This window comes from Marmota flaviventris, chromosome 13 (genome assembly GCF_047511675.1).
Source record: "Marmota flaviventris isolate mMarFla1 chromosome 13, mMarFla1.hap1, whole genome shotgun sequence".
Classification (NCBI taxonomy): Eukaryota; Metazoa; Chordata; class Mammalia; order Rodentia; family Sciuridae; genus Marmota; species Marmota flaviventris.
Genome location: NC_092510.1, coordinates 81882731 through 81904600, shown reverse-complemented (window position 1 = coordinate 81904600; position 21870 = coordinate 81882731). Strand labels below are relative to the sequence as shown.

At 38.7% G+C, this 21870-nt stretch overlaps 1 protein-coding gene across 1 annotated transcript in view; it reads left to right on the top strand.

Moving 5' to 3' along the window:
- Positions 1–21870, top strand: part of Svep1 (sushi, von Willebrand factor type A, EGF and pentraxin domain containing 1) — a 173585-nt gene that overhangs the window by 112248 nt on the left and 39467 nt on the right. Inside the window, exons 25-36 of the mRNA XM_027943007.3 lie at positions 1262–1419; positions 2254–2455; positions 4223–4398; positions 8306–8430; positions 9389–9512; positions 10318–10488; positions 11710–11883; positions 12307–12426; positions 15125–15301; positions 15538–15622; positions 16668–16859; positions 20253–20420. Coding sequence (XP_027798808.3) covers positions 1262–1419; positions 2254–2455; positions 4223–4398; positions 8306–8430; positions 9389–9512; positions 10318–10488; positions 11710–11883; positions 12307–12426; positions 15125–15301; positions 15538–15622; positions 16668–16859; positions 20253–20420 — 1872 coding nt within the window. The remainder of the gene's footprint in view (positions 1–1261; positions 1420–2253; positions 2456–4222; positions 4399–8305; positions 8431–9388; positions 9513–10317; positions 10489–11709; positions 11884–12306; positions 12427–15124; positions 15302–15537; positions 15623–16667; positions 16860–20252; positions 20421–21870) is intronic.

Genomic DNA, 21870 nt, shown 5'->3' with positions numbered 1-21870 from the left:
AGACATTTAGAATGGCACTGCTATGAGCATATATTATACAGGTTCTTGTGCATTTTCTGCATCTTCTGCAATAATCTCCCAGAGTAGACAATAAGAAATGGATACAGAGGACCTGGAAAACTTGACTCTTCTTGGCATTGTCAAATTGTCACTGTGCTCACTCTATGAGATTTCCTAATTCATGACAACCTTGTTAACATTTGGCATCCTCAGATCTATTTTCCATTCTGTTGGATTTAAATGATTTGCTGCATTCCACAGAAACTGACTAAGAACAAGTTTACCCAAAAGACTTAAAATCAGCATACTACAGGGACACAGCCACATCAATGTTTATAGCAGCACAATTCACAATAGCTAAACTGTAGAGCCAACCTAGATGCCCTTCAGTGAATGAATGGATTAAAAAAAATGTGGCATATATACACAATGGAATTTTACTCAGCAATAAAAGAGAATAAAATCATGGCATTTGCAGTTAAATGGATGGAGTTAGAGAAGATAATGCGAAGTTAGCCAATCCAAAAAAGACAACAAACAAATGCCGAATGTTTTCTCTGATATAAGGAGGCTGACTCATAGTGGGGAGGGAAGGGGAGCATGGGAGGAATTGATGAATTCTAGATAGGGCAAAGGGTTGGGAGGAGTAGGGAGGGGGCAGGGGATTAGCAAGGATGGTGGAATGTGATGGACCTCATCATCCGAAGTACATGTATGAAGACAGAATTGGGTGTCAACATACTTTATATACAGAGATATGAAAAATTGTGCTGTGTACCTATAATAAGAATTGTAATGCATTCTGCTGTCATTTATTTTTTTGAAAAAAATCAATAGAAAACAAGAGGACTTGGATAAATTACTTAACCTCTCTAGTGACAGCCTAACTCATATGTTATTCGTTGTTATAAAGATTGGCTTAATATATAGAAAGGCTTTAGAACAACAGCAGAACTTTTCATACTTTTCCAAGAACATCTATGGGAGAGAATTAAAAATATATAAATAATATTCCACCTGGACTGGCACTACTTTCCACTTTATTTCTGCCACTACAAACTTCCTAGTATATGTCATCCCAAATAGATTTTCATCTGATGAACTGGGGAAAGCAACTAACAAAGCACTGTTTGGATGTGAGAACATGTTTCAGCATTTCGGTTTTCAGAGCCTTCTGAAACAAGGTGGTCATAAACTGGAGATTCCTTCTAATTTTTTTCTGCAACTGTTCCAGTTGTTATAACTTTTCATTTTCTTTCAGGTGCCAGTGTGCCACAGGCTTCACAGGGCCACACTGTGAACTGAACATCAATGAATGTCAGTCTAACCCATGTAGAAATCAGGCCACCTGTGTGGACGGATTAAACTCATACAGTTGTAAGTGCCAGCCAGGATTTTCAGGCAAAAGATGTGAAACAGGTATATATGAACTCTATGTTATCAATAATAATACTAAAAGTAGCAATATAATAACAATATCCATTTTTGCTTATAATATGTACTGCATACATGCCAAAAACTTTATATTTATTTAATCTTCACATCCATCCAATATACTAGGTACTATGATTAATGTCCCCATTAATTTTTGAAGCTTAGAAATGGAGAGAGGAGAAATAGAGCCAGCTGAATTTGGCAGAACTCTTCCATGTCTCTAGGAAGTACACTTCCATAGGCCATTTGACTTTGAAAGTGTGGACATGGTTAGGAATTAATAGACCAACGCTAAACTGCTTTCTTGGGAGACAGGCATCTTTTAGCTGCAGGACTTTGATTTTATTGAGTAGGTTTTGCAGAATTGCCCATGAAATAGAGTAAAACCAAAGCTCTGCACAGGGCAGGATATTGCCCTTGCAGTTACCCCTGCTTCCTTCCTGCAACATCAATCACTTCCTCTCCACTGAGTCATTCTCCTCTGAACACAAACATGCTTTAGTATCTCTTGGCTTTAATAATACTCCAATTCCATCTCTCCTGCCAGTGACTCTGTATTTCTTTGCTCTCTTTCACAATTGAGTGCTGTTCCAATCTTTTATATGCACACTGGTTATCTTTTTCAAAAGGGTGTGCTATGTAAAATTACAAAACATTATTTTGTAAATAATCTATACGTAATTCTGAAACTGCTTCTCAAGTAATTGTATTTACTGAAAATTAGTTTCTTGGGCAATAGTACTGCTTGCCTGCTGCTTACATTAGACTACTGGAAGTGCCTCCCCGGTGCCACAGTCTGCACTTTCTTATTTGTTTCAGAACAGTCTACAGGTTTCAATCTGGATTTTGAAGTTTCTGGCATCTATGGGTACGTCATGCTCGATGGCGTGCTTCCTACTCTCCATGCTGTAACCTGCGCATTCTGGATGAAATCCTCTGACAACATTAACTATGGAACACCAATCTCATATGCACTAGAGGATGACAGTGACAATACCTTCCTCCTGACCGATTACAATGGGTAAGCAGAAGAGTGAGGATGGAGGTGCTCAGGACCCCATCCTGGCACCTGATAATTCAGAAGTGACATTGGGGTGGTGGCTGGGGAAACAGGGAGAATGAGGTGCATTATGGATTCATGAGAGACAGGTGTATTATGAACCAGTCCACAAGCTCAGCACAAGGTGAAACTTCTTTATTTCTTCAGGATAAGTTAATTTCAATGCAATTCCCTCTGCATTGTCAGGAAAGTTGCTTCAATTACACTCAGAGTTTTGCTTAAGAGCCACAGACCCAGGCAGGACCTCCATCATTGGTCCATCGTTCATACTTTTTATTGTTGAGCTGTCCACTGGCTCAGCCTCTAGGGGCCCTCTAGGACCACTGCTCGTTTCCATAGTCCTTAGCAAGGCTTCAAGTCCAGCCTTTGATGTGGATAGACTGTAGTGCACCACTTAGCACTTCCCACTGGTACACCCACATTGTTGGCCTCCTAATGGGCAGGTTGTAGACCCCAGAGACCTACTTAGTTCTCAATCCTCTCTTCAATCAGGGAGTCCCACTACTCTGATGGAAATCTCCCCATCTTCAGACACTATTCTTCTTATGGAATTTGGGCTTTCAAAAAAAAAAAAAAACAAAGAGTTTACAAAAATCCTCCCTTAAAGCAAAACATACATAAAGAGAGAACTTGTTTCCTACTTGAGTAGGGAAAGGAAAATGGAAAATGCAGAACGAAAGTAATTAATATTGCAAAAACATTACTTTTTCATGAACATCTTTGAATGGGGTTTGAGAAGATTCTGGAAGAGCTATTCAATTAATGTTTATCTTCCTTATCAACTTTTCATATCATTTTTCTCCATTTGATTTTGAAATTGTTTCACTTTAAACTGTTTATTATCTTGAAGTTCCCTGAGTGATGCGATTGTTGGAAACCTCTTTCAGTGGCCACTCTCATTCAGTTCCAAATATTCTTTTCCTTGAATCGATGTACTTTATGTACCATGCAACTATTTTGGCAACTGTCTTAGTCCATTTGAGCTGATATAACAAAATGTCATAGTTTCATAGTTTAGGGTGGCTCATAAACAGCAGAAATATGTATCACAGTTCTGGAGGCTGAGAAGTCCAAAATCAAGACACTGGTGGAATTGGAGTGGTGAGGACTCACTTTCTGATTCATGTTCTTGCTGTGTCCCCAGATGGTGAAGCATCAAGGAGGTTCATTGGGACCTCTTTTATCAGGGCAATGATGCCATTGATGAGGTTCCTGTCCTGGTGACATAAGTACCTCTCTTTGTTCCCACCTCCTAGTACCATCACATTGGTGATTAGTCCTCAACATATAAATTTTGAAGGAACATAAATATTCAGACCATATTGGTAGTGCTAGCCTACCTTCTCTAGAATAGCTGAAATGCATTTTTGGTCTTAGGGAATGCACATTCTAGCAGAAGGATATCAGTCTAGCATTTGCACAAATTTTACTTCTTCCATTCTTGACTCTGTCTCCAAAATAGCCAGATGGTGAATTGTCTCAAATTGGACGATTCTCTTGGACTTTTTCCTACCCCTCAATGTTTAAGGAACATAAAATTTCCAAGAGCTACAATTAAGTGTAATTAGTAAATCAAATCTGCCTCTATGGAATATGACCAAATGGAGACAAAGCACTAATGATTTTACACAAAGTACTTTACCCACAAAGAAAAAGGAAAATGGCCCCACAGAAAGAATTACAACATATGACTAATGACTGTGCTCCCTGGAATCTCTCTCTCCACAGCTGGGTCCTTTATGTGAATGGCAAGGAAAAGATAACAAACTGTCCCTCAGTGAATGACGGCAGTTGGCATCATATTACAATCACTTGGACAAGTGCCGGTGGAGCCTGGAAAGTCTATATTGATGGGAAATTATCTGACAGCGGTACTGGCCTCTCTGTTGGCACAGCGATACCTGGTATGTCTTTGCAAAATGAATAGAATTCTGTTAGACTCTAGAGGCGGTTGGTGGTGCTTCAATGAGCACCAAGTTTGCTAGCTGTATTGCCCTTGTTTCATATAAAGATCCACAGTTATCTCTCTTATTGACTGACTACTCCTTGACCATCCAGACTGGAATAGGCATGAGCTAATGAAAGACCTAAAAGAACTGATATGTCTGGAATGCAGACTGAAAGAAGGAAGGAGGTTGGAGCAGGAGGTTATGGCCAAATCATGTAAAGTCTTATAGAGCAGGTAAAGGATTGAGGTTTTCATCTCAAAATCAATGGGAAGTCACAGATGGGTTTTAAGACAGCTGCAGCAAATGGAAGGAAGGGCAGCTCAGGCGGTTCCTGGAATGGTCAGAATGAAGCAAGAGGGCATGTGGGAAAGCCCCTAAAGAGCAAAGGGATCTCTAGCCAGACAGCAAACAACACACAGTAAAAAGCATTTTCTGCTCTTCTCCTGGGAGACAAACTTAGGATAAATGGAAAACAAGGGAGAATGCAGCTCTCCCTTAAATGAAGCTGGAGTAGTTGAGGAGATGGATGATGCTTCAGTGTATCCACTCACACTGAGCATCTGTCAAGAACCAGTCCAGGGCTGGGGTTGTGGCTCAGCGATACAGCACTCGCCTTGCATGTGCAAGGCACTGGGTTCAATCCTCAGCAACACATAAAAATAAATAAATTAATTAATTAAAGGTATTGTGTCCAAATACAACTAAAAACAAACAAACAAACAAAAATATTTTTAAAAAAAGAACCAGTGCAGAAACCACAGCCCAGGGGAAGCTCTAGCTATATATAGAAGGGAACAAATATCTTTTTTTTTTTTCCTGAGGAAAGAAGAGAGAAGAAAGCTCACAAGGTTTGCTGGATTTAGGTAGTGGAGATGATTTGTAAAGATTGAAAAGGTTAATTTGGAAGCTAGGAGAAGGGATATAGAGACCAACTTAGAACATCAGACACATCATTGCAGAGTAACAGTATTGGGAAGTCGATCGATACCAAAGCTGCTTTTGAAAATCACATGATCACAAGAGTAGGGCAATATTTTAATATGATTGTAGTGAAAGCACTCTTGATAAATTTAAAATACATTATTCTATTGCCAGCTGCCTCTTTGTAAAATATATTTGAACAGGAACCCAATATTAAAACCAAAACTTCTTTGTAATACTACTCATGCCTAGTTACCTTTTAAAACAAATAATCCTGTTACACAGATTTGTTCAAGGGTTTCCCGATGATCCTGTGAATTTGATAACGGAGTAGTTATTACCATATTAGAGATGAAGGAGACAGAGGCTCATGAAAGTTGAAGTGCATTTCTAGAATCTAACTCCTCTGGCTGGTGGTTGTGCCCTATTCATGCCTTTTCATCTTAAATTGGCATGCTGGTACACATCCACGGAAGTAGCAGGTGCCTTAGAAACAGAAGCACCTGTAAGTGCTAGAGAGACCAAGGGGTTGTGAATGGACATCCTCAGTATCTCTCAGACTCACCGTGTTATTTTATTCTTTCTTGCATTTTACTCACTCCATTACCTAGAGACTCTTCATATCTTTGTTCAGCATGATATTACTCTCACTGCTCATCAAGGTACACGTCTGAAAGCCTTCCCTGAGCCCTGCCCATCCTCATGGAACCCTTTCTATTGGTTCTTCTATCATCTGTACACTTGCACTGTTCATTAAGCACACTCAATTGGAAAATGTCTGTGTATTTTCTCTTAGAATTATAAACTCCCAGGGCCAGTACAGTTCTCAGCTCTACTTCTACAACTGTGTGAGTCTGGTGCCTGATATTGTAGACAGCACACCACCAGCAGCCTCATAAGCTTCTGCTGGATTTGGCTACCCTGTGTCGTAAGGATGAGTCAGAGGTGGCTGGGCAGGAGGATGGGGAGAGGTGGCTCAGATGGAAGGATCTCTGCATAGAGACAAAGAGCCACAATGGGTTTTGTTTTGTCTTTTTAATATTTTTTTAGTTGTAGTTGGACACAACACCTTTATTTATTTATTTATTTATTTATTTATTTATTTATTTATTTATTTATTTATGTGGTGCTGAGGATTGAACCCAGCACCTCCCACATGCTAGGTGAGTGCTCTACCATGGAGCCACAAACCCAGCCCCACAAAGGGGTTTTGTGTGAGAAGGCAGGGTTGGCTATTTCATAGAGCTGATGAACAGGGAAGGAAAAGAAAATATGGTGGAGAAAGAAGCTAAGATATAACCTGGAAATAGGCTATAATGAGTTTGCTTATGTCCCTCCAGGAATATATACTTTCTCCTTCAGTAAATTAAGAGATAGGAAGTAGCAAGTGAAGTGAGATGGTGGTTTCTATTTGTGTATAACATAGTATGTTCTTGTTTTCAACCATCTCTTCTCTGGGCAGTGAGATCACAGGTGATTTTTATTCTCTATTCTTTCATGATATGTTTATAATAGGTGTATTTCTTATATGGTTAAAAATATCTTTTATGTCTTTTTATTTAAATTAAGCTCTGATGGAAGGCTGAAAAGTAGATTGAATAACAGGAAAGTAAAACTAGAAAACTCTTATAGCAACCACCTGAGAAGATGATTGTCTGATCACAGCAGGAAGAATGGGTCCATCATTGCAGAGTTCTCGTGGCCCTTAGTCTACTCAGGTTGCCGTTGACAAATGCCATAGTAGCTTAAATAACAAATTTACTTCCTTACAGTTTTGAAAGCTGTAGGTCTGAGATCAGGGTACCGGCATGGTCTGTTTCTGGCAAGGGCTGTCTACCAGACTTATCCATAGCCATCCTCTCACTGTGTCCCCACGTAGCAGGGAGAGAGAGTAAATTCTCTGGTGTTCCTTCTCTAAGGGCACTAATTCCATCATGGGGTCCCCTTCTCACAATCTCATCTAAACATAATTGCTTCCTAAATACTATTACAGCAGGGAGTAGTGCTTCAATAAACAAATTTGGGGAACGACAAAATTCAGCACATACCAATAACTGAGTGCCTTCAATTGGGTGCCCAGGTTTATGGAAGAGCCTGTTAACTGAGATAAGAATTCTAGGGAAAGGAGAAGGGACTAACTCTGCATCTGGTTTAAGACACACCAACTTTGAGGTCTCTGTTGTATTTCTTGTCACAGTGACAATACAATTAGTAAGGATCCAACATGGTGGGCACTTGTATAGAGTGTGGACAGGCATGAAAATTGATAGACTTTCTGAGAAGCAATTTAGAAATTTACCTCAAAAGTCTTAGAAAACTCACTTCATTTGCTACTTCCTATCTCCTAATTTACTATCAATTCAACTACAGGAAATCATCTAAAAGAAATAATCAACCATCTGAATGTATGTTTATGTGTCAATATGTTTATGTCTGTGTTATTTTCATATCAAACTTGGAAACAACTCTATTCTCCTGTAGTAAGTAACTATTGAAATACTTAAACAAATTACTATTTAATTAATCAAAGAGATTTTTGTGCATTCATAAGACATAAAAAAGCTACTGAAACTCATGAAATGAGAACATATTTGAGAAGAAAATTAGAATTCAGACATCATATATGATATGGTCCTGAGTTTTGTGTTTTATTTATTTTTTTTAAAAAAATAAATGGCAGCAGAAGGCATTACAATTCTTATTACACGTATACAGCACAATTTTTCATATCTCTGGTTGTATATAAAGTATGTTGACACCAATTTGTGTCTTCATACATGTACTTTTATAATGATGTCTATCACATTCCACCATCCTTGCTATTCAATAGTTTTCTCTCAGACATTTGTATTGACTATACTTTCAAAGGACTAAAGTCGGCTTTTTATGAGTAACAGACCATCGAGCCAGTTCTCCTCCGTTTTTCTCTCTTTCTCTTTAGGTGGCGGTGCCTTAGTTCTTGGTCAAGAGCAAGACAAAAAAGGCGAGGGATTCAGCCCAGCCGAATCTTTTGTGGGCTCCATAAGCCAGCTCAACCTCTGGGACTATGTTCTGTCTCCACAGCAGGTCAATTCCATTTTCAGTGTATGACAGTAATGAGATGCAAAGGTACAAACCCAGCAAAAATGGGAACAGCCTAATGATGACATATCTTACTGTGAGCTCTTGGTTACCAGAATTGATCACCAATATCATTGGATGCTATGGCCTGAGTTAAGCAGAAGTTATCTATAATAATGTTCAGTGATTATCCTTTTTAGTTGCTTGGTGATATTCTAAAATTTTATTGGAAATGAGTATCTTGTGAAACCTTGCAATTTCAGAACTAGAAAGAGTTGTAAAGAATAAATCCTTCAAATCTCTCCGACTAAACGTGCAGAAACATAAGACTGTGAAATATCATCCTTAGAGAGTAACAAATAAGTAAGTGATCTGTCTGGAGTCAAACAGCCTGGTGCAAATCCCAGTTCTGTCACAAATTCACTGGGATGATTTTGAGTGTGTTTACCACCTCTCTGAGCTTCAGTTTCTTATCCATAAAATGTCAACAAATAGAACTATAATATAGCAGAGTTCTTAAGGTATTGAACAAAATACCTAGTGTGCGTTTGTGGTATTGCTTGACCTATCATTAGGGCTTGGTAAATGTTTATCCACGATTATAGTGGCAGAATTTCTCCAAGCCTGTTTCTCCAACTCTGTCAGAGGTCAAAGACATAAAATGGCAGGGGACCTCTGCAGCCCCTTAATAAACTGCAAAGCTTTAGACAAGAAACTGCATGCACAGGATTTGAAATTTTCAGACAACAACAAGCCTAATAGGGGAAATATTTGGAGAGGGAATGGTGGGAGAAAGGGAAGAGAAGTTTCTTCTTGCTTCTGAAATCATACCATGCAGAAGCCTGTTTCCCTTTATCTCTACCTTTCAAAAATCTGTGAATGGTTTTCATGGGACTAAAAAAAAATAACTCTGTCTCTGTGGGAAAGTAAGTCTTTATTTAAAAATGTACTTTTAAACTTTCAGGTGAAATCCCTGGCTACTTCCTGCCCAGAGGAACTCAGCAGGGGAAACGTGTTGGCCTGGCCTGATTTCTTGTCGGGAATTGTGGGAAAGGTGAAGATCAATCCCAAGAGCATCTTCTGTTCTGGTGAGACTTGGATGTCTCTTGATTACCCTGGAGTTTAATAGCCAACAGAGGCAATTCAGAATACTCTAGTGGTCAAATTGTTCAAATAGTGGTCAATCTACTCTTTGACTAGTAATTCATCTTTTCCTTATGTTCATCCAAAAGATTTTTCTAATGTTGAAATACATCCCGTATAACAAGATACAAATTAATTGGAAAGGAAATTTGGCAAAGGCAAAATAAGATTAGGATGAGAAAAAGAATACAGTTGCTTTGTCTAAAATGCCCTCCAAAGTTCTGTGCTCCTATTTGAGAAGGTTTTGTTCTATATTTCCTAGCAGCTGTCTGGGAAATTTGGAGAAATATAATAAGTATGGCCTCCACTCACTGATAATCAAACTCTGGGTAATCAAGATGTGTCATAAAATTTAAAATATTTAAATGAGTTTTTTAAAAGGGTCTAGAATTCATGACTTTTGGTAACTTATAAGAATATTTCATTAATATTACTAAAATGTCATTTTTCCTTTAAAAATATTCAGCATTCTATTGTTAGGTGCAACTAATTAGAACGAATTTTAAAAAGGTAAAATAAGAAAACACCCCAAAAAATATTCAACAGACATCAGCTGAAAGAGGGAAAATTGTTTGTTGACTCAGTTCATTTTTCCTGTTACCTTTGATGATGACAGGGTCTGTGGTGACTTGTTCTAATCTCAGTAGACTGGCTCTTCCATGTTGGTACAAAGTAGGATTTGGACATCTTACTTGATGGCACTGCTGCTGTGTTGCTAACCAGCTCTGCACCTGTGTTCTCTGCCCTTAGACTGTCCACCTTTAGAAGGATCAGTACCTCATCTACGAACTGCATCAGTAGATTTAAAGCCAGGTTCCAAAGTCAGTCTGTTCTGTGACCCAGGCTTCCAGATGGTCGGGAATCCTGTGCAGTACTGTCTGAATCAAGGACAATGGACACAACCACTCCCTCACTGTGAACGTAAGCTATCTTCGTTGATCACTACAGTGGCTCTTGAAAAATATTGGAATTATGCAAACACCCTTCAGGAATTCTAGAGAAAAACTAAATACTTGACAGTGGCTAATATAGCAGATATTCACTGAGTCCTTCTTTTGTGTGAGGAACTCTGCCAGGCACCTTAAGGGACGTGGTGATGAACATCCAAGGACACAACCTGTGAATTCCTCCAGGTTGTACAAGGAACTGGGTTTGAGGAAAACACAGACCATGCAGGCTGGAGGCCAAGGGAGGTCTCTTAAGCTGACTTATCACTCATTCATTTATTCAATGGTCTTTAAAGTGCCTACTCTACACCAGGCACTGATCTAAGTTCTGAAGATGCAGTAGTTGGGACAAAATCCCTGATCTTCTGGAGTTTACATTTCTAGTAAGAGGGGCAGAAAAATAAGCAAGAAAATATGCAATTATTTATTTATAGTAAATAATAATGGTAAGGGCTAGAAAAATAAATCATGGTAGGGCAATACAAAAGGAGAGTGTTGGATAGAGGCAAGACTGCTATTGTAGGTGGGGGACAGCAGCCATCACCACCTGACAGAGCATATGTTTACCTTCTTGACTGTCTACCTCACTGGACAATAAACTCCACAAGGCAAAAGTATCATCTCTTTGGTTTACTGCTTTAACCCTGGTATGTAGGAGAATGTAGTAGACCTTCATAATTATTTATTATATTTTTGTGTGTGTGGTACTGGGGATTGAACCCAGGGATGCTCTATCTCTGACTACATCTCTAGCCCTTTTTGTCTTTTTGGTTTTTTGATTATTGTTTTCTGGGTTTTTTGTTTGTTTGTTTGTTTGTTTATTTTTTATTTTTTTATAGACAGAGTCTCACTAAGTTGCTTAAGGCCTCACCTCTGAATTGCTGAGGCTGGTCTTGAATTTGCAATCCTCTTGCTTCAGCCTCCTGAGTTACTGAAATTACAGGCATGCCCAGCTCCCATAATTATTTTTGGAATGAATAAATTGCATGCCTACACGTGAGCAGTGTGCTACGTGGTAGGGATGCATATGTGGGTCCAGGCTGCTCCCGCTTCTGGAGTACTCTCAATCCAGTGTTTATGTGCAATGGAAAATTTGTGTCCAACTGAAATACTATAGGACTAGGTTAATGTAAATATGATGTCCTTTTAGCATTGTGCTCGTAATATAGTCGTGTGCTCTCTGGTCACATTCCAGGCATTAGCTGTGGGGTGCCTCCCCCCTTGGAGAATGGCTTTTATTCAGCTGAGGATTTCCATGCTGGCAGCACAGTAACCTATCAATGCAACAATGGCTACTATTTGTTGGGCGATTCAAGGATGTTCTGTACAGATAATGGAAGCTGGAATGGCATTTCACCATCATGCCTTGGTGAGATAAATGTTGGTAGTTACTGGTGTGGGTTTATTCTATCCCCTTGAGAAACAGCTACCACAAATTCCTGAGGCTCCAATGGCATGCCTTTGTTAACTTCATCTTATCCCAGGAAACTCTAGGCAAGCCATAATTACAAAGCAGCTGTCCTGAGAGGTGCCAAAAATATTTTAAATTTTTCTCAGCCTCAACAGTAAGACTATATCTTTCCCTATTCTTCTATTTGCCTACCTGTAAACTAAAGAAATAATCACTCTTATGGTGTATCTGGAATGTGATATGACTATTACATTTAAATTTCATAAAAATATATAAAGTGTTATGCGTTAAGAGATAGGTAATGATTTAAAAGGGAAAACAAATGTTTGATACATAGGAAAAGTGAATCAACTCGAATATTTGCCATCTGTCTTATTTCAGATGTGGATGAGTGTGCTGTTGGGTCAGATTGTAGTGACCACGCCTTATGCTTGAACACCAATGGATCCTATGTGTGCTCCTGTATCCCGCCATACACAGGAGATGGTAAAAACTGTGCAGGTAACTCATCTATGTATCACCAGAAATGCCTATTTCAATTTTTTATTCTAGTATATATTTATGTTATTTTAAATAAGACAATAGTTTCAAAGAGCATACAGATAGATGCAAAAGATAGAATCTAATAAAAAAAAAAAACTAGTGACAACTAAAGGTGTTTTAAATCAGTACTGTGCCTCTCCCACTTCCCAGTTTCTGAAAAACAAAACAGAGAGCCCATGCATGCCTACACACGAGCAGTGTGCTACGTGGTAGGGATGCATACGTGGGTCCAGGCTGCTCCCGCTCCTGGAGTACTCTCAATCCAATGTATCACCAGGATATTGAAGAAGTGTCTACGTAGTTCAAGAATAATAGAATGGGTTTAAGAATAGAATCAGTGGCCTCTCTGCCTCAATCAGAACCAAGAAAATGGTTCATCACATCCTAACCAACAACAATTCCCTCTGCCACAGTCACACAAAATTTTATCACTGAAGAAAATAGACATCTTGATGCCTGACCATACCTCTATATTTTGTAATAACTTTGACAGTACTGGCCCATCTCTCAACCATTTGTATCTTTCTACATTTGCTATGAGGGGGTAACTACCAGAACATAATAAGATAGAAGTAAAGAGGAATTTAAAATACTGTTCATATCATCTGGCTATGGGTCCCCAAAGTATAGTCCTACAATTTGAGACAGAGAAAAAAAATCCCAGGAGTTATATATGACATATTACCATGTTTCCCATTGTAACACACACGCACACACAAAGAAAGAGAGAATGTAAACAATAGTAACCACAAAAACACAATGTCAGTATCAGACAATATAAATAGAATTGTAAACTAGGTTTAGCAAGGAAATCTTCTCTTAAACAGAGAATGTTGGATATTTATACACATTATCCTATTCACAGGCTGAAAATCTGTGTTCTCTCACTGTGCTCTTTAAGAACAAGTCACATTATGTTATGTGCAAGTTTGAATCAGCATAATGAATCCCACTATTATTTATAATGCACCAATAAAAATTTAAAAATAAAAAGTACAAGTCAGAAAACTTGCCTATAGAAATATCTGATTTAGATACATCTCTTCTCTTTAAAGGATGAGTAAAATTAAACAAAATTCAAACTACAGGAAATTTCAAAAATCTTCCTGCTCAAAGGCATATGGCACTGAAAATGAGTTAATATAGAAACCAAAAGAAAGTCTCAGGGAGACTGCTTGTACACAATAGGAGAGACAGAGACATCACTTCTAATAAAAACTTTTAAAACTACAAAGCCAAGCAGGAGAAAAAATGCTATGATTAAAGCAGAATAAAAAGGCAACTACTATAGACAAAAAGGCAAACATATCAGACAATGAGCTTGGAAACCAGTTCACTCCAGTCCAAGGTTTGTTCTAGAGAAGTACTCTAAATTTGGGTTCAAACTGCAGGCAGTTGTTATGATTTATTACTGAAATATAAGTAATGCAGCAAATTATGTATTAACAACTACATTAGCAGAGATAGATATATGGGAAGGGTAAGGAAATATATGCGGTTGGTAGAGTAAGTGAGTTTATGATGGATTCAGAAAGTAGAGTTTTAATCTGTATTTGTGTAGAGTCAAATAAAATGTAAGTTGAAAAATGTCTTCAAGTATTCTTAATTCTAAAGCCATACGACTTCCTTGAGGGAATATGCAAACTACTAAAACAGAATAGAAAAGCAAAATTGTCTATCATCCCACCATGCAGACATATTTACTGTTAGTATATACCTCCAGTGTTTTTCTGTATGCTATCGATAAGCAACTTATTTAGTTACTTTTAACATGACTTCATGTACATATTTAAGTCACATGATAGTTTGAGAATATTATTTTAGTTCTTGTTTTATAATCCACTTTATGGATTTCCCATAATTACCTTTTCTCTGTATGTTAACGTCAGATGATATCCACTTCAAAAAAAAACAGTTTAATAAACATCTTTGAACATGAATCTTTGTTCTTACCTTTCCCTGATTTTCTCAAAATCCAGTCTTATAATTGCATTTACTTTCTGAGAGTGTTTCATTTAAAATTCTTGTCTTACATTGGCCAGATGACCTTTAGGAAGATTGACTCAGTATACCCTTCCCTTCTGAGAATTCAAGTATTATATTCTCTCATATTGCTGAACTCTATCCTCAAACCTTGCTTTAACCATTTTCCCTGCTTTACACTGAAGGCTGACCCCCACCCCTAATTTGTACATAGGAGGGTCTTATGGTATGCAGTCTGTTTGGAAAGGGAGGCTAATAACTTCCTTGAATCTGCTGTTATACAACCTTTCAATGCACTTGAGACCGAGTCAATTGCTTTTTACAAACTGGGTGTGCAGTTGGAGTGAGGTGGGAGGGGTAAAGCCCTCTGAGCCATGCTCTGACACCATCACTACTTCCCCAGTAAACAACTACCATTTTGTCCAGATAAACCTTATATATTTTTATTAATCATTTTCTGTTTCCAAATATTCTTATTTAAATGCATATTAAATGTATTTTCTGGCCTAATGTCCAATGTGTACCTGGCCTTTATGCATCTCCCTTGAGAAGCTTTTATCTCAAGGTTTTCATGTATGCCTCAACTGTAGTGAAATTCTTTTGCTGTGAGACTTTGTATGGTTGTGTGAAACTACTTATTATTCCAAAAAAAAAAAAAAAACTTTGTTTCAAGAACCTAAAAAATGTAAGGCTCCAGGAAATCCAGAAAATGGCCACTCTTCTGGTGAGATACATACAGTGGGCGCCGAGGTCACATTTTCCTGTGAGGAAGGATATCAGCTGGTGGGAGTTACAAAAATCACGTGTTTGGAGTCTGGAGAATGGAATCACCTACTGCCACACTGTGAAGGTATGTCAAGTGAATTTCCATATTTTTGTGTCTGGCAATAGGTAAGATGTAGGCATGTCCAGTGTTATATTGTGTTGGTCTTATTTGTCTTGATACCCAAGTATTAGGCTCATGCTCAAGTATAACAAAACAAACATCCAGAACAAAAACAAATCTAGAGCTGACCCTTAAGCTTTCAGAGATGTTTTGCACACACAGTCAAAGAAAAGCCATGATTTTTATTTTCTTCCTTTTAGCTCTGTCCTGTGGTGCACCAGCTATTCCAGAAAATGGTGACATTGATGGGTCATTATTTACTTACGGCAGTAAAGTGAGATTCAGGTACGTGCCTAAAATTGAAACAGTGTTCAGAGTTGTTGATGACGGTCCCAGCAGTGATAGAACACTGGGAGGAAGGGGGGAAATAACCCCAGAAAATGTTTTTTGAATTAATATGGACTTAATTGAATGATGTGGAGTGTGAAGAAATCTAATCTAATAACCTAAGGGTAGTCATGTTTGGCATCCTTAAATCCCTTGAGCAGTAACCTATTAATGCCCCGAGCTCCCCCATGCAGGATGCCATGCAGAAAAGCACTCTAGGCTCATGAATACTATTAATGGGCTTTGATTCCACACCTGATGGATAAGGAACCTAAACTAGTCCACACAACTCTCAAACCAAGACATTTCTGTTTACATGTGCTAATCCATAACACAAACTGGAGGCCAAGCAAATTCTTTTTTTTAATTGATTTTCTTTTTTCAAATACATGACAGTGGAATGCATTACAATTCTTATTACACATATAGAGCACAATTTTTCATATCTTTGTATATAAAGTATGTTCACGCCAATTCATGTCTTTATGCATGTACTTTGTTTTTTTGCATTAAAATTCTTATTACACATATATGCCACAATTTTTCATATCTCTGGTTGGATATAAAGTATGTTAACACCCAATTCATGTCTTCATACATGTACTTTGGATCATGATGTCCATCATATTCCACCATCCTTGCTAATCCCCTGCCCACTCCCTTTCCCTCCCACCCCTCTTCCCTATCCTCCCATGCTCTCCCTCCCTACCCACTATGAGTCAGCCTCCTTATATCAGAGAAAACATTCAGGCCAAGCAAATTCTTGAGTCTATCCTCTTCTTTTATTACCTAGCAAGATTCCTCCAGGGAACATATACAGTAGACAACCTTGAATGAAAAAATAAATAAATAAACAGAACTTAAAAACATTCTTTCCATAGGAAAAAAAGATAAATTTTTCAATATATGTAAATTTTCAATATATTTTAGAGGCTTTTGGTACAGACAAAATTATGCAAAATAAAGCAAATTACTTTCTGTAATTTTCTTCTATCTTCTTCAGGTGTAATAAAGGATACACTTTGGCTGGTGAGAAAGAATTGTCCTGTCTTGCTAGTGGTTCTTGGAGTCATTCTTCCCCTGTGTGTGAACTGGTGGAGTGTTCCAGTCCCGAAAACATAGACCATGGAAAATTGAATTTGAGTGGACTTACCTACCTTTCTACTGCATCGTACTCTTGCGAGAGAGGATACAGGTAAAGTCCAGTTTCATACACACACACACACACACACACACACACACACCCATTGCTCATTATTTACTCACTAGGTCTATTCATGTTTTATAAATGTAAAGCTATTCTCAAATGTGTACACTTCCTGGATCCTAGCTAATAGGAAAGCCCAAAGAAATATTCAGTCTATGATTCTGGGAATTCGTTATGGTTCAATTGCTTCCGCATTCAGTCTTCAGACAGAAAGCAAACACTGTGAGGCATACCACAATACCTGTTTTAATGATTTTATGATGGATTTTTTTAAAATAAACAGCTTACTTAGCTAATACTCAACATTGCATGAGATGTTGTAAAAGAGTATGCCAAGGTCAGGTTATTGGAGCCCAGGCCAAAGGCTGTGGGGTCCTGACCAACTGGATTCAGTCACCTGCCCACATCATAAATAAGAGGAAACAATTTACAAAGGAAGAATGAATTTAATCACAGTTTATTTGGGGTGACAGCTAAACCACCTTCCACATTCGACAGAAACGTTGTAATTTATAGGAACAAAAAGCCAGGAAGTATATGTAACTAGATTCATCCAGGCTGTGCTGGCACATGGGATATGTTACAATCGAATTTTTCAACTGTTGGCTTCAGGGCTTTGAGGGAAGTTTCAGCTTTCATTTTCAGTGTGACAATGACAGCTTATAGGAGCTGGATGAAGAAAACAGCTTAACAAACAGGTTAGCAGGAAATGGAGATGGAAAAACAACTTGTGACTTTCTATTTAAATGGATTCCATTACAGTTCCCCTCCAGCTTGTCCATCCAGAGTCTTGAGAGACTTGGGGCACCGTTTCATCTGGCTGGCTGTTTATTACTGCATTTGGTGTGTGGATTGCTTCAAGGGCATGGGATGAAAAGATTCGAAGTCTGAAGATAGGGCTCCACCTAGTGGCAGGACTTGAGTGCCAGATAGCCATGCATAAGAATCCTCCTGTCACTCCACCTTATTTTTTGGTCAGGTTATCACGTGACTCCCTTTTGATTATGACAGCTTACCCCATCTCTGAATGAGTTTCTCTGAAGACTTTTATGATTACCCACCAGTCCTATGTCACCAGTGGACTTGTTTTATCCATTGATCTGATCTGATTCCCACATTGGAAAGAAAGTGATAGATGGCTATAAGTCGTCATCAAAAGACACTTTTCAACCAAATTTGAAAAAAAATTTCCAAAAAGAGGTCTAGAAAGAACAATTCTTAATCTAAGCTTACCTAGAGTTCACAATTAAGTTTAACAGGCAGTAACTAACATCTTAAAACATTAAGAGTTGTAACTTGGGTAGAATTTGACAGACAAGAAAAAATACCCAATTTTTCTGTAAAGTAATTAAGTTATATCCAAGAGTCGCATTTAAAGAGTGTTTATTAGAGTCCTCCTTATGCAGACCAAGATTTACCATTTTGGTAGAAAGCTCATCATTTTACATTTAATGTCAAGAATTATCTGACATCAGGCTTAGAACTTTTTTAGGTACATTATCACAGAACTGCAATAATTTTAAATACAGACTGCAAGAAGTAATACTACTATCTAAGAACAAGGCCAAATTTCCTTGTCAGACTAACAGTTCAAGAACCCAAATTGGCTCAAGAACCCCACATTGGCTAAAAAGTCCCAGAAGACAAGGGAAAGAAAAAATGAGGTCAACACACAGAGCCCTCAAGAATTTAGCGGGTCGAATGAATTTGAGGCCTGTAGATTCATAAAAATTCATTTTCCCAGTCTATCAAAAGTGGTAAGGGCAGTCAACCCTGGCTTGAAAGAAGAGCTGGGTCCTGAAACAAAGTGTCTTAGCTGCAGGAACATTTCTTTCCCTTTTTCCAGGGCTGACTACCATTGGTGAAGCCCTTGGAGTGGCCATCTCCTAAGAACTCCATCAGAAGGCGTTAGTCCTACCAGGGAGGCACCAGTTCTGTTGCCCAAGGTTGCTGAGGGCCTGAGTACTTGAATTCAGTCACCACTTGCAGCAGAAATGAGAGAGAGAAAGATGATATAAAAAGGAAAAATAAAATATCATCACAGTTTGGCCAAATCTGGGAAGACAGCTAACTGCCTTCCCCGTCTTATTGACATGTTACAATTTATAGAAACAAAAAGCCAAGATATGTAATATACTGGCTCCAGGGCTTTGGGGTCAGTTTCTGCTTTCATTTTCAGTGTGAGATGGTGATGGCTGATAAGGAGCTGGGATAGAGAATAGCTCAACAAACAGGTTAGCAGGAAATGGAGAAGGAAGAACAATCTGGGTGGTCCTCTAATTTTAGAACAAGGGTCTCGGTTCTTAATACTGATAGTTTAATTTGATGGCTAGTGATTGTGTTGGAATGAAGGAATAGAGAAAGGTTGTGATTAGAAGGTGGTCAACAGCACGTGAAGAGAAACAGATCAAGGAAGCAGGAAGTAGAATGAATGAGACAATGATGCTCCGTGGCACAGGGACGCCAGGTTTTTAAAGGAGGGCTGGAAGTCTTCCCAAGCAACAGGGTTCAAAAGCCCAAGGACGGTGCCCTTTGACCTCAGTCACTCTGATTACCTGTTTACTCAGGTGTCTCCCTTCCAGTTGGGTCCTAATAAGCCTATCAACACTTTTCATTCAAGTAAGGTGCTATTCACAACGTCTGGAGTGCCCCACACCACAACCTGTGAGCACATTAAACTTCTACTTTGCACCAAGTGGTTATTGTTTTATTGTTTTAAATGGTATATGGCCTGTTTAAATTCCCCTTATTTTTATATCAAGTAATGAAATATGAAGACACACCATTTTTTATATACAAGAGCTTCTCAAAGGTCCTCCATTTTCTTGTGAGTCTCTCTAACTCGTCTCCATAGCAGTAAATAATTAACCAATGGTAACGGTGACCTAGAGTCTGTTAAAGTTTCGTCCCGGGGTTTCATAAACTGACTTCCGGACCACTCACATATAATTGAATCAAGCCTTTATTGAAGCACACCGGTGGCGGCTGACCAGAACATAAAGCTGTTCCCCTGATCAGCCTCAAACAATTGCAAGGGCGCCCCTTATAACCTGAAAACCACAAAAGGGATGTTCGGGGGTCTAGCCAATGCAAGCAAGTTGGGTTACCGAAGTGGGAGAGTGGGGTCAGGTGGAGGGAAGTCTAACCAATCACAGTTAGCCCAGTCACCCCAGTTACAGAAACAGAACCCGTAACCCTAGTTACAGAAACAATGCCCCATTAGGTAGTTCCATGTTCTTAAAGATTTCTATGGCAAAAGGAAAAGAACATCTTGCCCCAGTCATGACCCTTCTCCTTGGCATGGTTGTTTTACAGGATGGAGTTACAAAACAAAATGGAGTCACATTTGCTTTTATTATCACAAGTCCTTGTTTCTTGTAGCTTACAGGGCCCTTCCCTCATTGAATGCACGGCTTCTGGCAGCTGGGACAGAAGGCCACCTACCTGTCATCTTATCTCCTGTGGAGAGCCACCTGCCATCAAAGATGCTGTCATCACTGGGAGTAATTTCACATTTGGGAGCACTGTCACTTATACATGCAAAGAAGGGTGAGTAAACCCTAGGAAGAAAGGAATATCAGAGCTGGGGAAGGGACACTTCCTGGCTGCAGAGGGTGGACCCCTGGACACAAAATTCAATTTCCTGGCAGCCAAAGAGAGCTTTATGCTTGTTTTTTGACAGCAGAGACATGTTTTCCTGTGAAAACAGGGTTTTCCTGGAACTTGTTAAATGTATTAAATTAAGCCTTGATAGCAGACATAGGCAATGAGTGAAAAACATCTTTCTACTTTAGCCAAATACGGAAAAAAGCACATTTAAGGCATTTGTGTGTTTATCTTCTGCAAAACAAAGGCAAGACTTTAAGTCACAACATAAAGATTATGTATCTTCAGGAAAACAGAAAGATAAAGTTCAAGGGTTTACATTGCGAATGATCTGACTTAATTCAGAGATAATATTTGGAAAAACAGGAAGCAAGTTACAAAGGGCTTTCACACTCTGGTCTCATTTGATCTTCGGGAAAGGCCTGTGAAGTACAGAGAAGGGAAGGGCTCCCTGTGGGCTGATCTGCTTAGGGTCTCAAGGCAGACAATACAGCACTGAGGGTGGTTACACTCCAGTTCGTCTGACTTGCATTAATTGCAATCATTGTTTTTTCTTTCCTGTGCTTTCTTATTAATTATTTTTGCCATTAATAATGCTTTCATACTCCAGTTAAACTGCAGTTGCTCTTCACACATTTGCAAGAGCAGAGGGGTTGGCGTCTTCTGGATTCCTTTTCCAGTCTGTCCTTCAGTAACTGTGTGGCCTTGGGAGTGGTGTGACCTCTCTATGCCTTGATTATCCTCCTGTGTAAAACAAGCTCATTAAAGGTTCATACTTACAAATAGTATGGGGAATAAAATGATATAATGCATGGCTTTTCCGAGAAAAAAAGAAAAAAGCTGATCGACCCAATAAACCTAGCCATTATTGTAATGATAAGAATGCAGGCGAGAGGACATAGTTTCTGTGCTCACATGGAACTGGGATTTCATTTTACCTGTGTAGACCAGCCCACTAACACATGATCGCCAGCAGGTGGAGACAATATTTTTTTTCTTTTTTCTTTTTTTTTGCCGAAATATCTTCAGAGGCTTCAGTTACTGAAATTCCAGATCTTTCCTTTTTTATTTTTTTAACTGATATATATATAAAAAAATTAAAATTGAACATACTAGTGGGGTAGTATGTAATGTTTCAATACACCTGGAATGTATTACATCAGGTTAAACATATGTATCAAACATGTATCATTTCTTTATGGTGAAAATTTCAAACTCCTTTCTTGTAGCTTTTTGAAATACACATTTACATGATTGTTATCGGTAGTCTCACTTCTTAATCCTAACTGATCCACCTTTCCCCATCCCTCCTTCCTTCCCTCCAGCCTCTGGTAACTGACATTCTACTCTAAACTTCTGTGAGATCAACTTTTCGAATTCCAAATCTTAACAC